Source organism: Phaseolus vulgaris, chromosome 2 (genome assembly GCF_051622355.1).
Source record: "Phaseolus vulgaris cultivar YP4 chromosome 2, ASM5162235v1, whole genome shotgun sequence".
Classification (NCBI taxonomy): domain Eukaryota; kingdom Viridiplantae; phylum Streptophyta; class Magnoliopsida; order Fabales; family Fabaceae; genus Phaseolus; species Phaseolus vulgaris.
Window position 1 is genome coordinate 20,784,670 of NC_143499.1, and position 23,094 is coordinate 20,807,763.

Genomic DNA, 23,094 nt, shown 5'->3' on the forward strand with positions numbered 1-23,094 from the left:
CTAACTTCCATATTACGTAATCCGTAACATGATTACTTCGCATAAATGGTTACAAATTGTGTGATCCGTTGATCCAGTGGATTAACTAATATAAAAATAACTATTTAAGGCACCAGATTGAATGAAGAATTTACCTAAGAATGACGAGCAAACCGGGAACAACATCACTAGAGCAACATTGCCGACATCACCACTATCGTTACCACCACAGTAGTACCGCCAGTACCACCACAAGAAGTACCGTCACCCCCACACCAAGCACCAAACACCTTCTTTTTCACACAACGGTGGAAAATAAAATTTCTATTTTTAATTTTTTACTAAGAGTAATTTATCTATTTTAAAAGTTTATGGGGCTGGCGGAAGAACTCATGGATATATCCCCCAATTAACCCAACAAATCTTCTTATTCTCACTGCCCCCAACTCCATATAGAGTTCAATTAGTTTTTTTTTATTTGGTTTGCACTTGTTGTGGCATCTTAAAAAAAAAGATTAAAAAATTACAAGGGCGAAGCAGTTGGCACTGCTTTGATTAAACACATCCTACCCGCAAATGATAAGATAAATGTTTTCCTTCCAAGATGCCAATTTTATTTTATTTTTCTAAACTTATTAATCAAAGGTACCCAAAAGCTGGTCAAACTCTGATTTCCCCTACCCATAGTCCAAATATGTAAAGAAGATATTCATAATATCTCTTACTCCTGTCCCACCAATTTTGGTCTAGAAATTTACTTTTAGCCTAAAAGTCAACTCAAAACATCAAGAATGCTACATATGGACCATTGATTTTAACAAATAACCGAAGCCCCTATATGCCAATGTTTTCGGATTTTACATTAGTCAATTGTAATAATAAACTAATTTTTAAGCTATTGTAAAACTAATAAGTAGTTAGCTTATTAAATTAAAAAATATAAAAAAATAATAGTGGTCGAACAAACTGATAAATGTTAATTAACATAAAATGACATATTTGTTTGATTTTTACATAAAATAGTACTTTTATTTTGTAATATTTTTTATATCATATAATAACTCTTTTGAAGTTTCACATGATAATACATAGTGTTAATATTGAGAATAATAATATAGTGACAAATTACAAATTGAAATACTATTTTATCTATTATAATATATAATGAGATAAATTTATTTATTAAACCCTATATATCCATAGCAAACATAGTCAAATGGAGAAGAGGGAAAGAGCAATGATGCACTCATCATAAACAACATGATGAAGAGATGAATTCGGATATTTTATCAGGGGCGCACCTACGTAGCAGTTTACTTCTTCTTTTAATAATAATTTTTTAAACCATCGCTATAGATTATAAATAGCATCTTTATCTGACTACTTCAACACAGCATGATCCATGAAACACTTCATATCCTAGTTCGTTTATGCAAAACCTAAATTATCTCCACTTGCCTCCGTCTCTCTCATATGCATTGACTTCAGTACCAATTTCTATATACAAACATTTTCTCTAATATTCTATTGCAATGGATCTGTGATCCTTGCCGTAGTACCCATTTTGTACGGTTAATTTTCTATTAATAACATTAGTTGGTGTTATGCATCCCTCATGGAATTATTTTATCGTATGTGGTGAACTTGTTTGCTGCTATTAATTAAAGAAAACAGATATCGTCTATATAAAGAATCACAGTGAGACGTGAGTGACATGTAGAGTTTGAGAAAGACAACCAAAATGGCCTTTACTTCACTGACTCTTTTCAAGATGATCTTTGTTTTCTTCATTCTCTTCACTCTTCTCACACCTCAAGCTGTGGCTGACTGTGAAGCTGAATCAACAAACACATGCAACAACAAAAAGAAAGCCCTGCCACTAAAACTCATAGCCATATTCACCATCTTAGTCTCTAGCATAATTGGTGTGACACTACCCTTAGTGACACGTTCAGTCCCAGCCTTGAGCCCTGAAAACGATCTCTTCATAATTGTGAAGTGCTTCGCGGCTGGTATAATTCTTGGAACGGGCTTCATGCACGTGCTTCCCGATTCCTTTGACATGTTGTGGTCTGATTGCTTGAAGGAGAAACCGTGGCATGAGTTTCCGTTTTCGGGACTTGTGGCTATGTTTTCTGCGTTAATAACGATGATGGTGGACTCTTTGGCCACTAGTGTTTATACCAAGAAGTCTAGGACTGAGATTATTCCAGCTGAGAGCAGCCCTGCAGGTGGTGGAGACCGAGAGATGGCTTCTGCTGTTAACTTTGGCCATTTCCATGGCCACCACCACCACCACTCTGAGAACAAGACAGAAGGCCAAAACTCACAGCTTCTACGCTATCGTGTTGTTGCCATGGTAATAATTGTTTCTCTCATGCAAAGTAAACACAGTTTTGTTGCTCACTATTTCTCTCATGCAAAGTAAACACAGTTTTGTTAACTTTTGTCATAAGGTACTAAACCAGGACATGATGATTTTAGATCATATAATAATTCTTTTAAAGCTTTTGCATCGTCCATAATTAGGGTATTTTAATCAGATACTGATTTGCTATAAATATTTATTTAATATTTATATTGTATATCATTATATATTATTAAATTGTATAATAGAACAAGTAAAAAAACTAGGTATTTTTGTAATGTATATTTTAAAATAAATAATATAATTTTTATCTGTTAAAAAAAAGTTTTTTCATTAATATATAATTATTAAAAATATAAGACACTAAACAACTAAAAATAATTCAAATTAATTGGTTTTCAAAATACTTTAGAGTCTATTTATAAAGTAAGATGTATGGAGTTTATCTCAATAATTAATTAGATATCAATTTAAAAATTAATTTATAAATTTTATTAATAATAAAAACTATTTTAGATATTAATAATTTTTTAATCTTTAAATTAATATATAGTTTATTTAATATAATGATTAATTTTTTTCTAACATTAATTTTATTCAATAATTTTTTAACAATAAAAAAATACATCCAAACTTGTTATTTTAAGATTTTGTGATGACCTCAAAAATTTTATATAAATTAACTTATGACTTATTGAATTCAAATACTTCCAATTACGTATTGACTTTTTTTGTCCGTACCTTGAAAAAATAAATAATTGAAGTCATGTATGCATAAAGAATATACACCTGGATAAAAGACAAACACTTGAATTTGTATTGAGGAAAAGATTGTGAAAAATTTAATTATTGAATTGAAAGTCTTAAATTGGATGGAGATAAGTAAGAAGAACATTATTTAAGAGAAAAAAAACCAACAAATTCATCATCTTATGAATTTTAAGTTAGAGGTGATATTTGATCTCTTATATTGTTTCGCTCATGACTCGTGTGATTCAAATAACATACCAACGCTTCCCACTATATAAAATCGGAAAATCTAACCAAAATAAGTGAACTCAGTTATATACACGAGGGGCAGATGTGCAAAAATATTACAGTAATCCAGATGATGATAATTTAAGCAGGTGAATATATAATTTAATATTATTGTAAGCAAATGAAGGTTGAAAATGCAGGTATTAGAACTTGGAATTGTGGTTCACTCAGTGGTTATAGGTCTTGGCGTGGGAGCCTCAAACAACACATGCACCATAAAAGGTCTTATAGCAGCGCTTTGCTTCCATCAAATGTTTGAAGGCATGGGTCTAGGAGGATGCATTCTGCAGGTATATATATGTACCAGAAAGAGTATGAACATGCATAATTAAGTTTTCCATTTCTATGTTGATAAAACTAACCCTTTGTTTTGAACAGGCTCAGTACAAGTTCTTAAAGAAGGCCATCATGGTGTTTTTTTTCTCCGTGACAACCCCATTTGGAATTGCCCTAGGAATTGCATTGTCCACGACCTACAAAGAGAACAGCCCAAGTGCACTAATCACTGTGGGGTTGCTCAACGCTTCTTCTGCTGGTCTTTTGATCTACATGGCTTTGGTTGACCTTCTCTCTGCTGATTTCATGAGCCCGAGGTTGCAGGGTAGCATCACCCTTCAACTAAAATCTTACCTAGCAGTGTTTTTAGGTGCGGGTGGCATGTCTCTTATGGCAAAATGGGCCTAGTTTTCTCTTACGTCTGGTTTAAGCAATTATATCATATATATATATATATATATATATATACACACACACACACACACATGCATATCTTTCAAAGTAATCTTTTACGTGTTCCATTAAGATAGGAGGTTTGACAGTGATGCACTATCCACAAGTCACTGTTAATGTTTACTCTTTAAACCAAATACTTTGACTAAACAAATAAAAATAAATAAGTGATCTGCATTTGTTTTTCCACTGATGTATCCTATTGCGTATTACAGTACTCTATACAGTAACAATTAGATAAAAATAAATAAATATATTCAGTATATTCAAAATATGAAATGAAAATGTAAAAACATTTAATAAACCATATTCATTAACTTACTTATTATTATTTTTTAATGAGTGTGAAAAACCTTAAATTAAATATAAGTAACGGAGGGAGAAATTAATGATAGTTAAGGACTGGAGAACTATGAAATGAATAGATGTAAGATTAAAGCTAAGTAAAAAATTTGAGCCTGGTGAATTATTAATGGCTAAACGAAACTCTACAAGGCACCCCCACTTGACGTACGAATCTTACAAACACTTTTGAGGTTTATTGACCATGATGGGGTTATATTTTTTTGTTTTTACCAAAATGGTGTCCGTTTAAAAAAAATTATAAATTTAGGCAAGTCGTGCCTAATTGGGACGACTTCATATGCATAAGTCGTACCAATTAGGCACGACTTCTGCCATGTCATACTAAAGTTGTACCAACTTGGCACGACTTCTGCCCTGTCATACTGAAGTCGTGCCAACTTGGCACGACTTCTGCCCCGTCATAATTTTTTTTTTAATTTTATTGTTTATATATTGGGTAGTAAGTTCTGTAATGTTAAAAATTAATTTTATACATAATTTTCTAAGAGTGTTAGTTTTAAGGAACAAAAAATTGGATAATCGTGTATGGATCATGTTTGACGGTAATGTAATGCAATAACTTGATTATTTGATTAATTAAAAAGTGAAGAAAATTGTTATTGAATTTGGAAATAAATACATAAATGAAAATTTATTGTATTTGGAAAATAAATAGAGAATTATTGTTGTGAATTTGCAAAAATAAATAGCTTGAGAAGTAATGATTTTACAGAACACGTAATGATGATAAGAGATTAATTAGAACTAAACAAATTAGTAAGATTCATTTCAAGATATAAAATAAAACTATGAAGTTGAACTAGAAGTAAATTATTTATGGGAAGACGTGACACAATGTGGTCTTCGTATTTGTTGCCGAGGTCTTCGTGGAAGAGGATCATCAACGACATGTTCATCATCGTTGTTATTGGCTTCATTATGAGATGCTGGTGATGACATTGTGGGTCGATAGTGCATGGATGATGTTGGATTATATGCAGAAAGAGGGGTGAATGCCGAAGTTCCAAATATATTTGGTGGAGTGGAAAAAGTACCTGAAGGAGAAGGTAAAAAGTTATACGTGCAAGGAATCTGATGGTGTGGAGAATGAAGTGAGAGGTGGCGAAGATGATCCATGTGTGTGGATGTGGATGGTTGTGGAAGACCCAAATAACTGGATTGACCAACATCAAAATCATGACCATAAGAAACCTTGAAGGGTGATAAGTCGGATGCGAAGGCGGTTGTGGTTGCGGTTCCGGTTCCATGGGCTCCTGTGGCATGTCATACTGTTAAAAAACAATTGTTAACTTCATTATAAACATGTTGTTATTGTTAAAAATAAAAGGCATGAATATGAATTAACTTACATCTTCGTCAGACGACGATTCCTGAGCCGATATGTAACGAATAGTATGGTTAATGTACCACTGCATGTATGTTGTGGAATCATGCAAATGACCATTACCATTAAACTGAATGTCTTGTATTAGATGATTATGTCTATCAGTCCACATTACTATCCACCGTTGATGGTATTCCGGCCAGTATCTGTATGTTCTGCCCCTCATATCTTCTTTGTGCAACTCATCTAAGTTTTGTGGCTCTGATGGAATACCTTGTCGAAAACCAAATTGTCGCATAACCCGGTCAGCTTGGTGAAATTCAATAGTGGCAAAACAAATAAGGGGAACAACTGCCCTACTAACTGGAGAAACCTCAGCAGTGATTAATACAACGACGTCTGGCCTGCTGTATGGAGTCCACAAGAATTGCAAAATACTTGACATTATTAGTATTTGACAAAATATATACTTAAACATTGGATTCAGAATATAAATTGATGTTTTTACGAACCTTTTTTGACTGTAAATTATCAATTGTCTTCCTTATCAAACTAATTGTCCTCGTAGGTGGGTCGTACCTTTGTGACGATGTACGAGACCACCTTGTATAAATAACAAATTTGTTAACATTGGACATCGAACTTCATTTGCATAGATGAGACATTAAATATCAAAATATACCTTTTGGCTAGTGGAAAACCATGTCCGGCGACAATGTCCTCAGGAGTTAATGACTCAATTATTGGGGAAAGGGTTTTAATCCGTTCCCAGGCCCAACACTGCAATAGTAGCATACAACCTCCTATGTTGTTTTGGTGATAGTCAATTCCATGATCTAATGCACGATAAAGATACGCCAACACAGCTGAACCCCAACTATAAGTGGCGACATGGGTCAAGTCAGCTAATAATAACATATACATTAGATGTACTCTGCCTGCTGATGTGTCTGGCATTAACAAACTCCCAATTAATGAAAGAATATGTGCTCTAGCATGTTGAGCAATGACATCGTCTGTAGCATCAGCCGGCAATTGCTGAAAGTTGTTGTTCAACCATGATAATTTTATGGTGTTCCCTTTAATTACATTCGGGGGAGGGATGGACCCTAACAAGTATTGGGACGCTTCAACCATGTCCCCACTTGTGAATCCAGTGACAGGTTGACCATCGATGAAAAGACCTAATTGTAGAGCCACATCTTGTAATGTGATTGCGGACTCTCCAAGTGGAAAATGAAAAGTATGGGTCTCTAATCTCCATCTCTCAACTAGTGCAGTGATCAAGTGATGGTTAATGTCGATAGAGGGAATGCTTAGTAGATGTCCAAATCCAGCTACAGTTATCATATGAATGACTCGAGAATCTACAAATTGGAGGTGGGTAATAACCCAAATGGCATGTCGTCTTGGTTGTAGTAATCGTTCGTTACCCTCCTAAATGAATTTAGTAACATGCTTATTTTGAAGGCGCAATAGAGACATATCACAAGGTAGATGACGGCTGGATGCCATAAAAAATACTTCTATAATTACTGTAATTATTTTCAAATAATTAATTAATTGTAAATAATTATATATATTTTAAATAAGTCAAATAATACCGTAATTATTTTAAAATAATTAAATAATTAAAAAATAATTATATATATACTATTCACAGATTATTATGTTTTCAAACAAGATTTCTATAATAATTGATTATTATTGTAAAAAGTAGAAAAAAAATTCTATAACAGTTTTCATAAATTAAACTATAAAATAAATATAATTTTCTGGTTGGGAACTTACCGTATATATTATGAAGACTACGAACTCAGCTACAGTGCCCACACGTAGGTTCTACAGTGTAGAAGTCTATATATTTATATATTAAACTGGAAGATGGATTTCTTCAAAACAATGTCCACAAATAGATTTCATATGTAGTTGGTGATAAGATTTCTTTCTCCGGCTTCGTTTCCCAACAAGGTGGTTTGGCAAAAGACTTCAAAGTGTATAATTTAATTTCTATCAATCATTATTATATATAATTTATTTTTTCGTATTAGTTAATTTCTATCAATCATTATTATATATAATTTTATATGGTAACAAAAATAGGTGTGTCTAATTTTATTTAATATTTAATGTTTTAAGAATCTGTAAAAATATTTTTTCGTATTACTTAATTTCTATCAATCATTATTATATATAATTTTATATATGGTTAATGTTTTAAGAATCTGTAAAAATATTTTTTCGTATTACTTAATTTCTATTAATCATTATTATATATAATTTTTAAAAATGTTGACTTAAAGCGGAAACTAATCAACATGGGTAAAATTTCTTAACTTCAATCACACACTTCAAACATTTCACAACATTTTTCTTTAATACCTTTTTTAAAATTCTTACAAGTTATGAAATGAAGCAGCCAACTCTACAAGCAAAGTTATCAGCTATGCGAGCAGAATTTCCACAGGCAGTCTCTTGGATTGATCAAATACCATTGGAAAAATGGACACAAGCCTATGACGGGGGCAAGAGGTACGGGCATATGACAACAAATCTTGCTGAAAGCATCAACTCCGTTTTGAAAGGGTCCCGATCCTTACCGATTTGTGCTTTGGTTAAGACCATATTTGAAAGAACAAATGCTTGGTTTGTTGAACGAGCGACCAAAATACAATGCATGTTGCGAGCCGAACATCAATTCCCAGATGATATAGTCGCTCTGCTACGAAAGAATGAAGCACAATCTGCTATGTGCCATGTGCAAAGATATGACCGAGAAAATCCAGTTTTTGACGTACAAGATATGCTGACTATCGAACATCGACGCTACCCAATAACATACACAGTTAAATTAAATGAATGGTGGTGTGATTGTGGGGAATTTCAAGCTTTACATCTGCCTTGTTCACATGTAATTGTTGTTTGCTCATTTTTTCATTTACGGGTAACGACATTTGTGGCCCCAGTATACAGTCTGCATAATATTTTAAAGGCTTATGAGGTCCAATTTAATCCAGTTCGAAATCAAGATTATTGGTCTACTTACACGGGACCAAATTTCTTACCTGACTCCATCATGCGTCGACATCAACCAGGAAGACCTAGCACTCAACGCATTCGTAACGAAATGGATGATTCAATTCCAAAATAAGCCAAAAAATTGTTCATATTGTAGAACGGAAGGTTACAATAAAAGCAATTGTCCGCACAAACAAGCTTAATAATAAAATTCAATTCAAGTTTGATTATTAATTTCCTCATTTTCTTTATCTATGTATTTATTCATTCATAACACTCTTAGAACATTCATTTTCTTTATCTATGTATTTATTCATTCAATTCAAACATAATCCATACACAATTATCCAATTTTTTGTTCTTTAAAACTAACACTCTTAAAAAATTATATATAAAATTAATTTTTAAAATTACATAACTTACTACCCAATATATAAACAATAAAATTAAAAAAAAAAATATGACGTGGCAGAAGTCGTGCCAAGTTGGCACGACTTCAGTATGACGGGGCAGAAGTCGTGCCAAGTTGGTACGACTTCAGTATGACGGGGCAGAAGTCGTGCCAAGTTGGCATGACTTCAGTATGACAGGGCAGAAGTCGTGCCTAATTGGTATGACTTCTGCATATAAAGTCGTCCCAATTAGGCACGACTTGCCTAAATTTATAATTTTTTTTAAACGGACACCATTTTGGTAAAAACAAAAAAAAAATAACCCCATCATGGTCAATAAACCCACTTTTGACTATGTCTTCCTTCAATTTTACTTAATTCTTGTTGTGGTGAATTACCAAACAAGTTACTTTAAATTACCCCTTGCACCGCAAGCAACCCTAATACCCCTTTGCGCCACGTCTCATTTGGACCTCCACCGCTTCGCACTGCATCTCCACCAAGTCCCTTACCACGTCGCATCGTGTCTTCGCCAATGGCTCTCATCGGACCTCCACCGTGCATCCTTCCCGCCCCGCGAGCCTCACGCTATAACTCCTCCGCATGAACAAAGGTATGGGAAAAACATTGTGAAGAGTGGTTTCATTTGTCTTTGTTCCAATGGGATTAGTATATGCAGGATCTAAGAATCCATACACATTTCTTCTCCTTAGTGAGACAAACTCCATTAAAAATCCTACGAGTTATTAGTTAAAGCATAATTAATAATAATTTAACATAAAGTAAATGGAGATATAGGTACTCTTGTCGCAACTTTAGCCGCAACCGATCAGTCTCCTTTCTCATCTCCTCCATTAACTCTTGACGTATCTTACTCGTCATTTTTGCTTTGGTCTCTTGGGGGGAGGAGGATGAGTGTCATTGTGAAACTCCAAAATATAGTTTAAGTCCAACCCCTTGTCCAACTGCACGAACACGACCACAATGATCAGGTCATCCAATTGCTTCAACCAGGATATCGTGACGACCTTCAGGAACAAAATTACCTTGGGAGCTCAAGGAATCCTGCAAGAGACCAAAATCATATCAGTTTTAAATGTAATTAATGCTTTAAAATAAATGCAAAATAGGCTAAAAATAACTTACAATTTTGTTGATGATAACCCTTAATTGCTCAGAACTTGGTGCACCCGACTTTTTAATTCGAGCCCTATTCCATTTTAACATGGCACAAAGGTGGTGTTTGAGGAGTAGTGACCCCTAAATCAATCTCAGACCTAGTTCCCTGTCTGGATTGCACCTTTTCCTCCATCGGTGATTTCTCTAGCTTTCGATACCCCGAACGATACAATATGTGCGGGGTAACATTCTTTAAAGTTATGTCTAGAGCTTTCTTTCGACAATCCTGTCATAAATGAAATAAACAAAGTGAATTAAATAATATTAACTTATTAATGTTATATAAATAAAAATAGTTAAGTAACTTCACTTATCTTCCAAGCTTCATTTTCATGACTTTGAACAAAAAGACGTCATGTCTCTTCATCAATATGTTTGTACTTTAAACAAGGATTTTCGCCTTTAAGCTTGCCAAAAATATATTTCGTCGTCAGTCTTGACTTAAACTAATGAAATTTAAGTATGATATTGGATATAATCTTTGATTGAAGCGGTTCCACATTAGGAATTTTAAAATTTGCTTGCAAAATAACATCACCAAATTAAAACTAATCAATGAATATTAAAAAACATTATATGATAACAATAATAATGTACACCTTACTAGAACATCCTTTCAGAGCATGTTCTGACCGAAATAACGATCGAATGCAAATGGTAGCAAAAACCCTAGTCGCAAACTACTTAGCGACCATTTTTTAGTCGATCACAATTTTGCGACCGAATTTTTCGATTACAGAAAATTTTGGTCACTAAAATCATAGGTGACCAAATTAGCAACCAAAACCTAATGAAAAAATTGGTTGCTAATTCGGTCGCTGAAATAATATAAAATAGCGACCACCGTATTTGGTCGCTAAAGAGGTTACGTAGGTAAGAAAAATTTAACGGCTAATTTGGTGGCTAACTTCTCATGACAACGACTGAACATATTTCGGTCGCTAATTTTGTTTTTCGTGGAGAGTAGCGACTAAACCAGTTTCGGTCGCTATTTTTCTTTTAGTGGCTTTTTAGCCACCAAATTGATTTCAGTTGCTAGGTTTGGTTTCAGAACTTTAGCGACCAATATTTCAATCACTAATTTTATTTGTATTATTATTATTATTATACTTTTTAATTTTTTTTCCTGTAGAAAACAATAGTATAGATAATAAAGGTAAATTATATTACACAATTTAAAATATTGTAAACAAATTAAAAGAGTTAAATTACATAAGTCATACAACTAATCCTCTCATAATCGGTCTCTTTTATAGTCTTCAACTTTCACCCTTCTAAAAGTGGAAGAAAATATCGATCTATCATATCCTCACAACAAAATTTGCACTGGACTGAGTAACCCGAACCGTATTTTCTGTGTGATGGCATTTTTCTGCAACATTTTTTGATAAAAGATAAAATATAATTAAAATATAAACTTGTTAAATTATGAAAGTGAGAATTACTAATAAAAAATAGTGTTTATCTTTAACCGCAAATTTATAAATTACCTATGGTTGTCATAGGTTAACAGTCACAGGATAGTTCTTATCACGTGCTGTGGAAACAAAAACCTAAAATCATAATTTATGTTAATATCATAAATTTTACCAAAAGGTAATGACAAGTTAGAATATGAAGAAAAATAGGTTTCAGATGAAGAAAAGACAACACTAATTTAACTAATACTTTGTGTAACAAAGTGCTTTTTTAAAAACCAATAGAGAACCATTCTTCCCACCACAATATCCTTTTTCTTTGATTTTTCTTCTTCTCTCTCTCCATATTCTCTTCTCTCCCTCTCTCTTAATTTTCTCTCCTAATCCTCATCTATTTTAGAATTTGATCATACCACGTTGTAGCTGAGGAGTTAAGGAACATTTCTACCCGATCAGATTTTTAAACAGAGTAAGTTCATTTTTACTCTAAATATCCTTTGTTCTCTGTTTTTTCCTTAGGATTTAGTCATCAATCTTGGTGGGGTCAGTTGAGAAGTTTAACCCTCTCAACTTATTCTATTATATACTGATTTTTTGTTCTGTTTGGATAACTTGCATTAGGCCTGTAAATCTTGAAGCTTATCAAGATTGTGGGAAATAAAATTCTAGAAGTTGCTTGGAAAGCAAGCAATTGAGGTAAGGGAAGCTAAATTTAATTTTTAATAGAACCCTAGGCTAAAAGATCTGTATGTGGAAGAGACGTGGTCCCAATATTCAATTTCTCTTGCAGAGATGTTATTTGTTTATATATTGTGTGTTTGTTTATATATTATTTAAACTTTATAAATATTATATTTTGATAGTTTGAAAGTTAAATATTGTTTTGATGTTGGAAAAGTTCTTGAATGGTATAAATTTTTTAAATGTTATCTGGTTGAATGATATGTATTATATATGAATGATGTAAATTGTATGAAATTGATGTCATACATTTGGGATAATGTATGAGTTGTTGTTTGATGGTACATTAAGTATAAAAAGCCTATGTTTAACGAAGATTCTCTGGCTTCACTGATTATCTAAGTCATGTAGACTAAGATATCAGGTGGTGAGAAGCCGAGAGGGAGTTCATACACACCGGGTCCCACTGTAGACGCTTGGTATTGGATGTTTGAACTTACCCTGATCCTTTCTATTGGATTCGCTAGTAATCTTTGGGTCAGGTGTTAGTCTCTGGTAGGGGTATACTTAATGAGTCTTCCGGAAGATGAAGTGGGATTGAAATTGAATCCAATGATTATGATTGAAAATAGATCCATGTGTGGTCTATATGAATGATGGAATTGATATTGAAATTTTACATGAAATCATTTAAAGAAATGTTTATAAATTATTAGTCTAAATTGGTTATATTTCCATGAATTATGTTATGGATTTTCTTTGCACTAGCTTACCCTTGCTTTTCGTGTTGTGTTTGAACAGCGATGACTGTACTATGTACACAAGCAGATGACCATACAGGTGTAGGAGAGCCTTAGAGGTTTCAGAGTTTTATTTTAAGCTATGGATATGTAAATATTTATATTTCTATAAATCATAATCATGTATTAGGAATGTTTTGAAAAACTCCAAGTTTATATAGAATCTGGTAGAACTTTTATTGTAGTAGTTATATGTAAATTATGGGGTGTTAAACTTTGCCATCTCTATCCGTGGATGTGGCCAAAATGTCAAAAAAGTTGGATAACTTTCTATTATATTGAAGCTTGCTTGGGGTTATGGCATACTGTCATGTAAAAATGTACTAATATTATATCACTGAAGTTAAAAATATATAATAAAATAATAAGTAATATTATTAAGAGTGTGTAGGAAACAAGAAAAAAAAACTCACACTATATGATAATTGAGGCCTCAAACTATATAAGTCATTTACTTTATGATTATGCAGGACAAAACATTATGTCATCAACATTGCCAACAAATCTGGAGGAAATCTATAAAAGAAAAAAAATATGCTAAACTTAATCTTTCATTCTAACAAAATGAAATAGTAGATAAATGAATTTATTGACAAAATCTATTTGTAATATATGAACTTAAATATTAAAAAGTTTATAACAATTCATATGTTCTTTCAATGTTTCTTTCTCGCATAACCCTCCTTCCTAGTTAAACAAAAAAAAAATACATTCTAGTATCATTCTCATTTAACCTGTTTTCTAATTCATTTCTTCCTTACCATCCATGTCTTCACTCTTACTTCGTTCGAAGTTCCGATGAAGGTGCAATTCTTCACGTCTATCTCTTCAACTCTCGCATCCTCTCCATTGCATCCCAGGCTCCCAATGCTTTTCATTCACCAAACACATCACAAGGAATTTCACGTTAATTCAAATATAATAATAATCATGTGCAAATTTACTTGGACTGGGACTTACCTGATGTCGTGGCCAGGTCCACAGAAAATATCACTTATATTAACCAAAGAAGTACCCGAGTTTATGGCAATACAGTCATCACCTGTGATCAATATGTGTTAATTAATCAATGGAAAGTGATAACAAACAAACAGTGATACAGGAATCAGGGTGGATTAATTACCAGTTTGAATGGTGGAACTATGTATAAAGATTAGGCTTGGCTAGTTATTATACAGGTGTGTTATGCAGACTTTTTTAGTTTCTGTTTTTCTCGTGCCTTTTAGACTAGCTGGTGATAGTTTTGTATAAGGGTTGAGACACTCCTGAAGTGTCCCTTAATTTATTTAATTTTTTATTGATAAAAAAAATTATAAAAGAATGTATAAAGATGTTGAATGATCCGGAGATATCTATCCAGTCCGTGTTTAGACTTTCCTCTGGTGTAATAATGTGAATCTGGGATATCTCTAGGCTATTGCACATATCTATGCTTATATGATTTCTGGGGTTGTTCTTGTGATTGATATAACTAAGTGTTACATCTTTACAGTTATGGAAATGAAGAGCCTGAACATGTTGAAGTTTATTAGTTTCCAGTTATATTTTGTTTGAATTCTGTATGAATAAAGATATGCATTTGAATAAATAGAGGTAAATCATTATTATCTCATGAACTTAACAACTACCAAGCTAGTTATCGAACATCAATCAACAAACCTTTAATAAACACATCATTCAAAACAATCTAGACATAACAAATCAACCAAAAACATTTATTTTACATCAACGCTAAAAATGCAACACAATAACAAATTAAACGCTCCCCCACATCACACACACACAAAACAACATACAACATTAGCAAATACAGAAAATCAATCCAAAAAAAATATTAAAAGCTGTAAAATGAGAAAATTCTCACATCTTCTTCATCTGTGCCTTTTCAGCATAATTTTTCTTGGCAATAATCTTTCCCTTGATACCAAGGGCCTGTTCCACACGAATTAAAATCCAATTAGATTCACAAAAATACAACCATATAACTCAAATTCCAAATTCCAAATAAAAAGAGGCAAAACCTTCTGAGTCATTGCGGAGCGCTTGTGAACTTTCCAAGCCTCTTTCTAGCGCTTGCGCTCAAAGTGATCAAGGCGGTAGCCATAGTCTCTTCGGTGATGCTCTATGTAATCCCCTTGGGGCTACGACTACACAAAAACAGAATCAGAAAATGCAAGCGAGGGATTTCGAAAAACGCGAAGAAAGTTTAACTGAAGTTAAAGAACGAACCATTGTTACGACGGTGACACGATTTTGGAATCGAAGAAAGGATGAACGAAGGATTTAGCTTCGCCCTAAACTAGTTGTGCTAACGAGTAAAGGTTTATGGCTTCGGAGGCGATGAGATACAGAGTTGGGTACAAAAAAAATTTCACAAAGTGAGAAAGACTTTTTTTCAGGTTACATTTTCCAGATTATAATTTCAATTAAAATTATATGTTTATAAATATAATTATTATATATTTATTTTAATATATTCAAAATTAAATAAAAAAATATAAATGTTAATTTGGTGACAAAAATAAACAATTTCATTTAGCGACTAAAAGATAATTGGTAGTTAAAAATATAAAAAATATCTAGTCGCTAATTCGGTGGCAGAATTTAGCAAATTCTTTTAGCGACTGAAAAACATTGGTCGCTAACAAATAAATAGTTTCGGTCGTAAATATAATTATTTTTTTAATTTTATTTTGTACTTTCATCTTCGGTCGTTGTTTCGGTCGTAAAACTAACAAAAATCATCAACATTTCATTTGATCGCTATTTCGGTCACAAATTTGACACTAAGAGTGATCAGTGACTATTTCGGTCCCAAATAGCGACCACTATTTTTCGGTTGTTGAATTTGGTGACTAAATCGTTATTTTCTTGTAGTGACTATTCCCTGATAAGTTACCATATGTTGGAAAGTCATTGATGGTGCAACATAACATGGTATGCAGCTTGAAAGTTTCATTAGCAAATCCGTCAAATACTTCAACACCCTGGTCCCACATTAATTTCAAATCTTCAATTAAGGGACTTAGATAAACATCTATGTCATTCCCTGGCCGTTTTAGACCGAATATCATCATAGACAACATCATGTATTTTCGCTTCATGCATAATCCAAGAGGTAAGTTCTAAATAACTAGTAAAACAAACCATGAACTGTGATTTGTACTCATATTACCAAACAGATTCATTCCGTCTGTAGCTAAACCAAGTCAGATATTTCTTTATTCTTTACCAAACTCTGGAAACTCATCATCAAATTTCTTCCATTGAATAAAATCAGCTAGATGTCGGTACATGCCATCACATTTCCTCTCATCTGCATGCCATCTAAGATTCTTAGCATTGTTTGAGTTTGCAAACAAAATGCTTCATCCTTGGAATGATGGGAAGATACCACATAACCTTCGTTGGGGGTCCATGCTTTTCTATCTCTTCAATAGTATCATCATCTTTTTGTTTCAACTTATAACGTGATAACCCACACCTCAGACAACTTTTCAACAATTCAATATCTTTCCTATATAATATACAATTATTAGGACATGCATGTATCATTTTATACTCCATATCCATTGGACAAATAATCTTTTTGGCCTCATAATTACGATTAGATAGAGTATTTTTCTTTGGAAGCATATCCTTCAACAACTGAAGCAATTATGTGAAGCTTTTATCAATCTATCTATTTATTGTTTTAATCTTAACACTGCCGACAACCGTGTGAAGTTAGTTGATCCAGGATGCAGTGAAGTCTCTACATCACTTGACATACTTCCATATCCATGCGCTTCTGCAAAAGACTCAGCTCCCACATCACGAATCATGTCCTCCAATCGATCACATCTACATCATCATGTACTGCATCATCCATAGTGGACCCCACATATTTTTCAGTTACGAAAACATGTGGTAAATTTAATAATTCACCATGCCATGTCCAAGTTGTATAAGAACGAAGAAACCCATCACATAGAAGGTGCTTCCACATTATCTTAACATCCAATATCGTTCCATTCAAACAGTTAACGCACAGACACCTGATCTTTGCTCCATCATGACCACTATTATTCGCAGCAAATTGTATGAATTCTTCTACTCCTTTTTCGTACTCATCACTTATGTGAACATACTTAATCCAATTTCGATCCATTATATTCTCTAGTATTCATTCAAGTGTTTCTAATAAGTGTTCTATCTCACATGTTTGCCGAGGGTGGAACACCCCCAGACTCAAAACTAGGACGTATCAATTGTCGAGGGTCGAACACCCTCGGACTTAATACCAACATGATAATTCTATTCTAAACTAACAACTAACACAATATAAATTAATAATAAATACAAATTATAATAAATACTAAATAATAAAAATTTTAAAAAATGAAAATTATAATAAATAAACAAATAAACAAATTCATAACATTAAAAAAAAAATAAAACACCAACCTTGTGCGTGAAGGCAACGTTGAGAGTGACACAGAAGCGACAGCAACGACGGTGGCAGCGGACACGGCAGCAACGACGAAGAAATGAAATGTGAAGGAAATGAATAGTACTTACCAATGCAAGGAAACAAAAATAGTAAGAGAAACGAACGAACTTAACAATGGCACGAAAACAAGAAGAAGAAGTAGAGTTCAAACGAACTTACAATGGCACAAAAACAAGACAATGCAGCTCGCAAAAGAAGAGAGGAACAAGAGAGCAGGAACAACGAAAGAAGCGAAAGAAGAGGATGAAAGTATGAAAGCGTAAATGGAACGCTTCAGAGTTAGGGTAAAAATGATTTAAGAATGCAGCTATAGAAAAAGCCGCATTTGTAAATCAAAGCGCTTCATTTATGAATGTGGCTACTACAAATAACTGCATTCTTGAATGAACTTAATTACAAAAATGTCACCGCATTTTGAAAGACTGCGTCTAACGATAAAAATGCATTTAAAAACTAGTAGTTGTTTTAACATTTTGCACTAGTGTTAGAGGTACTTAGCAGTTTGAAAATCATTAATGAGAAGCTAGATATAATGTTAAGGTAGAAAGCAAGGGTGAATTGGACGAAGTTAGGTGATAAGAACTCTAAATTCTATCACTTTGTCATTAGATGAAGGAGAATGAGGAATGAGATTAAAGGGAAATGTTAATGGGATATGCTGATGAACCAATGTTGGTTAGGAATGATACAAATAAGGTATTCCAAAATAGGTTTGCATCAATTATGGACTATGGGGTAAGGCATGGGAATGTAGAGTTTAAAGCAATTGTTGTACACGAGAATGCAAGCTTAATAGAAAAAATCAGTGAGAGTTATGGCTTTAATGGGTTCAATTTAATTTCCTCAAGAGTAATTGGGAAGCCTTGAAGGATACAAGCAGTATATTGTTGATGCGACAAGGAAATTCCCTCTAGGTAGTAATGCATCTTTCATTGCCCTTGTGTCCAAGGTTAAGGATCCGATAAAAATCGAACAGTACAGGCCAATATCTCTAGTGGGGTCAATGTATAAGATTATCGTGAAGATTCTATCTAATAGGCTAAAACTGGTTTTACCCTCAGTCATAGACTCTTCACAATTTGCTTTCCTAAAGGGTAGAAGGCTCCTTGATATTGATAGCTAATAAGGTTGTAGAGGATGTTAGGAGACAAAAGAAAAGTGCAGTGATTATTAAGGTGGGCCATGAGAAAGCGTATTATTTTGCACGTTGAGAGTGTCTATACTATATGATGGCGAGGCTTGGGTTTCAGGAGAAATGGATTTCTTGGATTAAGGGCTATTTGGAAGCATCCTCTTTTCCTTATAGTGGTTGAAGGTCTATCGGGGTTAGTTAGACAAGCATTGTAGAAAAACGTTTTTCAAGAACTTAGGATTGGGATGGAACAAGTGCAAGTAGATATTCTACAATTTGCAGATGATGCCCTCTTTGTCAGCGAGGCTACTCACCAAAATATTTTTACTGTCAAAACGTTCATTAGATGCTTTGAGCTAGTATCAGGGTTGAAGGTGAACTTCCATAAATCTTGCATTAAGGTTCTTGGGATCGACAGGGACATGTTGCATAGCTTTTCTCACATTTTGAATTGCAATATTATGAGCATTCCATTCACATACCTATGTTTTCCTGTATGGGGGAATCCAAGGAAAAAATGGTTTTGCGAACCTTTAATTTCTAAAGTGAAGGTTAAACTTTCAAAGTGGAAAGAGAAACATCTATCCTTATTTGGGAGAATTTGTCTTATTAAATTAGTGCTGACATCAAAACCTCTATTCATCCTATCATTTTATGAAGCACATGTGTTGGTTTGCCAAAGGTTAACACAAATTTAGAGAAAATTGGGGGAGTGAAGACAAGAAAAATGCATGGATTAGTTGGGAGAAGATATGAAAACTGGAAGAGCAAGGAGGACTAGGTATAAAAGACATAACAAAGTTCAATAAGGCTTTAATAGCTATATGGAAATGGATGTTGGTATTAATCTCCAAGTATGGTAAGGAAAGTAGTAGGAATTATGGTACATGTTCAGTCAAACACCAATGTTGATGGGAGAGAGATCTTGCTAAGGTAATTAAGGAAGACAATTGGTTTGACAAATAATATATCATGGAGTGTGGGGTCCGGAAATGTTGTTAGGTTTTGGGAGGATAAATGGTTAGAGAACACCATAATCATACCATAATCATGTATAGATTTCCTCAATTGTAGTCTATATCAAAATGTTAATGTTAAAGAATACAAGAATTTGTGGTATATCAGAACTCTGGAATGGAATGGCTGCTAGCTTGGAAAAGAACAATTCTTGTGGGAAGCAACACTAAAGCCTAAACTGGTGAAGTGTATCAGTAGGGTCAATTTGAATATGAACTCTGATAAGTGGACATGGGTGGGGGAGCAGGATAGGATATTCACAATCAGCTCGACCTACTCCTATTTGCAATTAAACAACTTGAACCATTCCATCAAAGGTTTTCAGCATTTTTGGGCTATCAAAGACTTGACATATTCCAAGGCTTTGTCATGGAGAGTAATCCTGGGGAGAGTGACTACTAGAACAAACCTATTTAGAATAGGTGTTTCTTTAAATAGTAGGTTATATCTTCTTTGTGTGAAATAGGATAAAACGGTTAACCATCTGTTTTGACATGTCTTGTGTTTGAGTTTTACTCTAAAAAATGAAACAAGTCGAATTCTGTAAATAAAAGGTAAAAGATTGTTTTTCTACCCTTTTAGTTTATTCTGAGAAAAAAATCTAGCTAAACATAATTAATAATTTTTTTGAATAAGTATTTATTATTTGTAAAACCAATGAACTTTGTCCTTCAGTAACACTACTTTATTTAAAGAACATTCAAAACAACAAATCATGATAATAAAAGAATGTCTTATAAATTGTTTTTCAATTGAAAAATTAAAAATTAAAATACAAAAAATATTTAAATATAACGGACATATTTAAATACTTTTATAATAAATTTTAATTATATAAAGGGAATATTTATTAATACTATATATACAGAATACAAAGTAAAGGGCCATTGAAGACATCAATTCGCAGAAAGGTAACTGAGGATGAACGCATTGAAGTGCAGATTGTTGCACACTCTTCGTGGTGATGTGCCCACAGAAGCATTGAAGAGAAGAGCGTTGGAATTGGAGAAGAAAAGGAAGATGAGGCAACCGAAAAGCAAGGACCAGTTTATCGTTACCGTTCCCGAATCCCTGTCGTACCTCGACACCGCCACCATGCCCATGGTCGTCGCCGTCGTCGGAATCGCTGTCCTAGCCAAACTTCTCATGATGGTACGTACGCCACCTTCCAACTTCACAATTTAAACTAATAAGTATATGAATGTGAGGGTTCTAGTGATCGATCTTGTTGCAAATCACGTGTTCGATGAAATGAAGTTGTGACTAATGGATGTAACCGGTGACAGTATGATGAATCTAAATCCCAAGAGTTGTTGGAGCGTAAGATAGAGAATGCTCCTGAAGGTCAAGGCAGCGTTAGAATGGTCACCCGAGAGGAGTGGGAGAAGTTTCGAGAAATCAGGCCCAGGACTCCGTTTGAGTCGACCTTTTCGCGTCCTAATTCCAGAATAAGAACTGGAGAACCATTGCGTATGGTAATCACTCTCCCCTTACTGTATTTTTTACTTTCTTTCTCTATATATGTGTTGGCTTTGTATTCGACGAGAACATGCTTTCTCCAAAGAAACTGATCTTGAATAGACAGCTATATAACTATGGTTGAAATTAACTTCTCTCAGACTCTTATTAGATTTGTGTACATAATCTATGAAATATTCTTCTTCGAACATGATTTGGGCAGTTATCACTTGCTTTGACGAGCATTTTCAATGCAAAATTTGAACAATTAGGGTGTGTTTGCAAAACTATTCAATCTCTGAATCCAACAATTTCTCACATACATGTTTAGTTTCTTGAAAATAGATAAATGTGTATTGAAACTCATTTCTCACTTTTTAAGAAACTAAACATGACTAAGGGTTTTTTTTGGGAGGGAGAAGGGGGAAGAGAAGAGAGGGAGATAATGAATTTTGTTGGTTTGTTTGGTAGAGTTTCACCTTAGTAATATGCAATGCATTTAATAAAATGCAAATTATCATAGTAAAACCATAATTTTGATTGGAAAACCTACTGTACCTGTAATATTATGGGATTCACTTTACTATTTTATCTCCCTATCTCTCTATTTTTATTAAATTACACAATTTTCAAAACATTTTCTTTGTATTTTTCAGCTATTTCTTTTCTCACCAAACAACTAAACATTCAATTTTATTTCTTAATTATTTATCTTTTCTCAACTTATTTCCTCTATTTCTTTTTCAAAACCAAACAAATCATAAGAGAAATTGTTGGATTCACAGTCAATGGGACCTTGAATGGTTTTGCAGACACACTCTTCTTACCAATTTTCATTCCGTTGGTAGAATTGAACCTGAGTTTTTAAGTTGTTTTTAGTAAGTCCTCTTTTATCTCTCTACTCACGAGATCTTTATTTTGACTTGAAAAATTGTTTTTGTAATGCTAAGCAATGGTATTAGTTGCATTTTCTTACATACGCAACGTCTTTAAGAATTCATCATTTGTTCTAATGATATTTTAAATTGCTTAACTTTAAGAATCAGCATAAGTTATTGCATTGGAATTAGTAAACATTTAGAATTACAATGTGTTTAGATAACACAACAATCAATTCTATCGTATCATCCTATGAAAATCATGGTGATATACCATGGAAAAATAGAATGTATTTGCTATTTTACCTTCATCTTGAAAAATTAGTTGATAATTTCTCACTATGAACCTAATCCAAACACACTATGAGTGACTGAAATCCTCGTATGCTGTGCACAGGATGATGTAAAGGATTGGACAACTGATGTTCTCATGGATGCTCTTCACAGAGTAGATGAGTATGGTAAGCATGGTTCTAAGTAAGGTAACTAGTTCTCCGATTAACCTCAAATTACCCTTTGCTTTTTAATTCCAATGCTTAATATAAGATATTCCAGTACTATTTGTTGTCGTGATCTCAACGATGAGATGGCTTCGAAACATTTTGCTACAGTTACCCACATCTTCACCAAGGAAAATTGTACTCTTTTGGCAAACATGAATTGCCGAATGGCTGGTATTCTGTTATATCTTTGGCCGAGTATGTTCTGTGTACTAAAAATATATAAGATAATTGCTGTGTACGCTTATCATAGCAGAAACTTTGATCGTAGCTAAATTATACAAGGTTAATATATATTTTCAAAATTTGTACCAAAACTTGTTGC

The 23,094-nt window shown here is 33.4% G+C and overlaps 3 protein-coding genes and 1 long non-coding RNA gene across 4 annotated transcripts; 3 read left to right on the top strand and 1 right to left on the bottom strand.

Moving 5' to 3' along the window:
• Positions 1–1,689: 1,689 nt before the first annotated feature.
• Positions 1,690–4,299, top strand: LOC137810849 (fe(2+) transport protein 1). Its single transcript, XM_068612316.2, has 3 exons — positions 1,690–2,338; positions 3,526–3,675; positions 3,764–4,299. The coding sequence occupies exons 1-3, from the start codon at positions 1,721–1,723 to the stop codon at positions 4,067–4,069; spliced, it is 1,074 nt and encodes a 357-aa protein (XP_068468417.1). The 5' UTR covers positions 1,690–1,720; the 3' UTR covers positions 4,070–4,299.
• Positions 4,300–8,214: 3,915 nt separating this feature from the next.
• LOC137809153 (uncharacterized) lies at positions 8,215–8,955 on the top strand. The gene has a single exon (XM_068610291.1). It carries the CDS (start codon positions 8,215–8,217, stop codon positions 8,953–8,955), a length of 741 nt encoding a protein of 246 aa, XP_068466392.1.
• A 4,903-nt stretch (positions 8,956–13,858) lies between these two features.
• LOC137810848 (uncharacterized) lies at positions 13,859–15,710 on the bottom strand. The gene is made up of 5 exons (XR_011080979.2): positions 15,522–15,710; positions 15,314–15,439; positions 15,157–15,224; positions 14,253–14,334; positions 13,859–14,162 (listed from the first exon to the last, which is right to left on the bottom strand). It is a non-coding gene; the product is annotated as an uncharacterized LOC137810848 (long non-coding RNA).
• A 5,077-nt stretch (positions 15,711–20,787) lies between these two features.
• LOC137810846 (cytoplasmic dynein 2 light intermediate chain) lies at positions 20,788–23,086 on the top strand. Its single transcript, XM_068612315.1, has 3 exons — positions 20,788–21,085; positions 21,220–21,408; positions 22,667–23,086. The coding sequence occupies exons 1-3, from the start codon at positions 20,855–20,857 to the stop codon at positions 22,748–22,750; spliced, it is 504 nt and encodes a 167-aa protein (XP_068468416.1). The 5' UTR covers positions 20,788–20,854; the 3' UTR covers positions 22,751–23,086.
• The last annotated feature ends 8 nt before the right edge of the window (positions 23,087–23,094 follow it).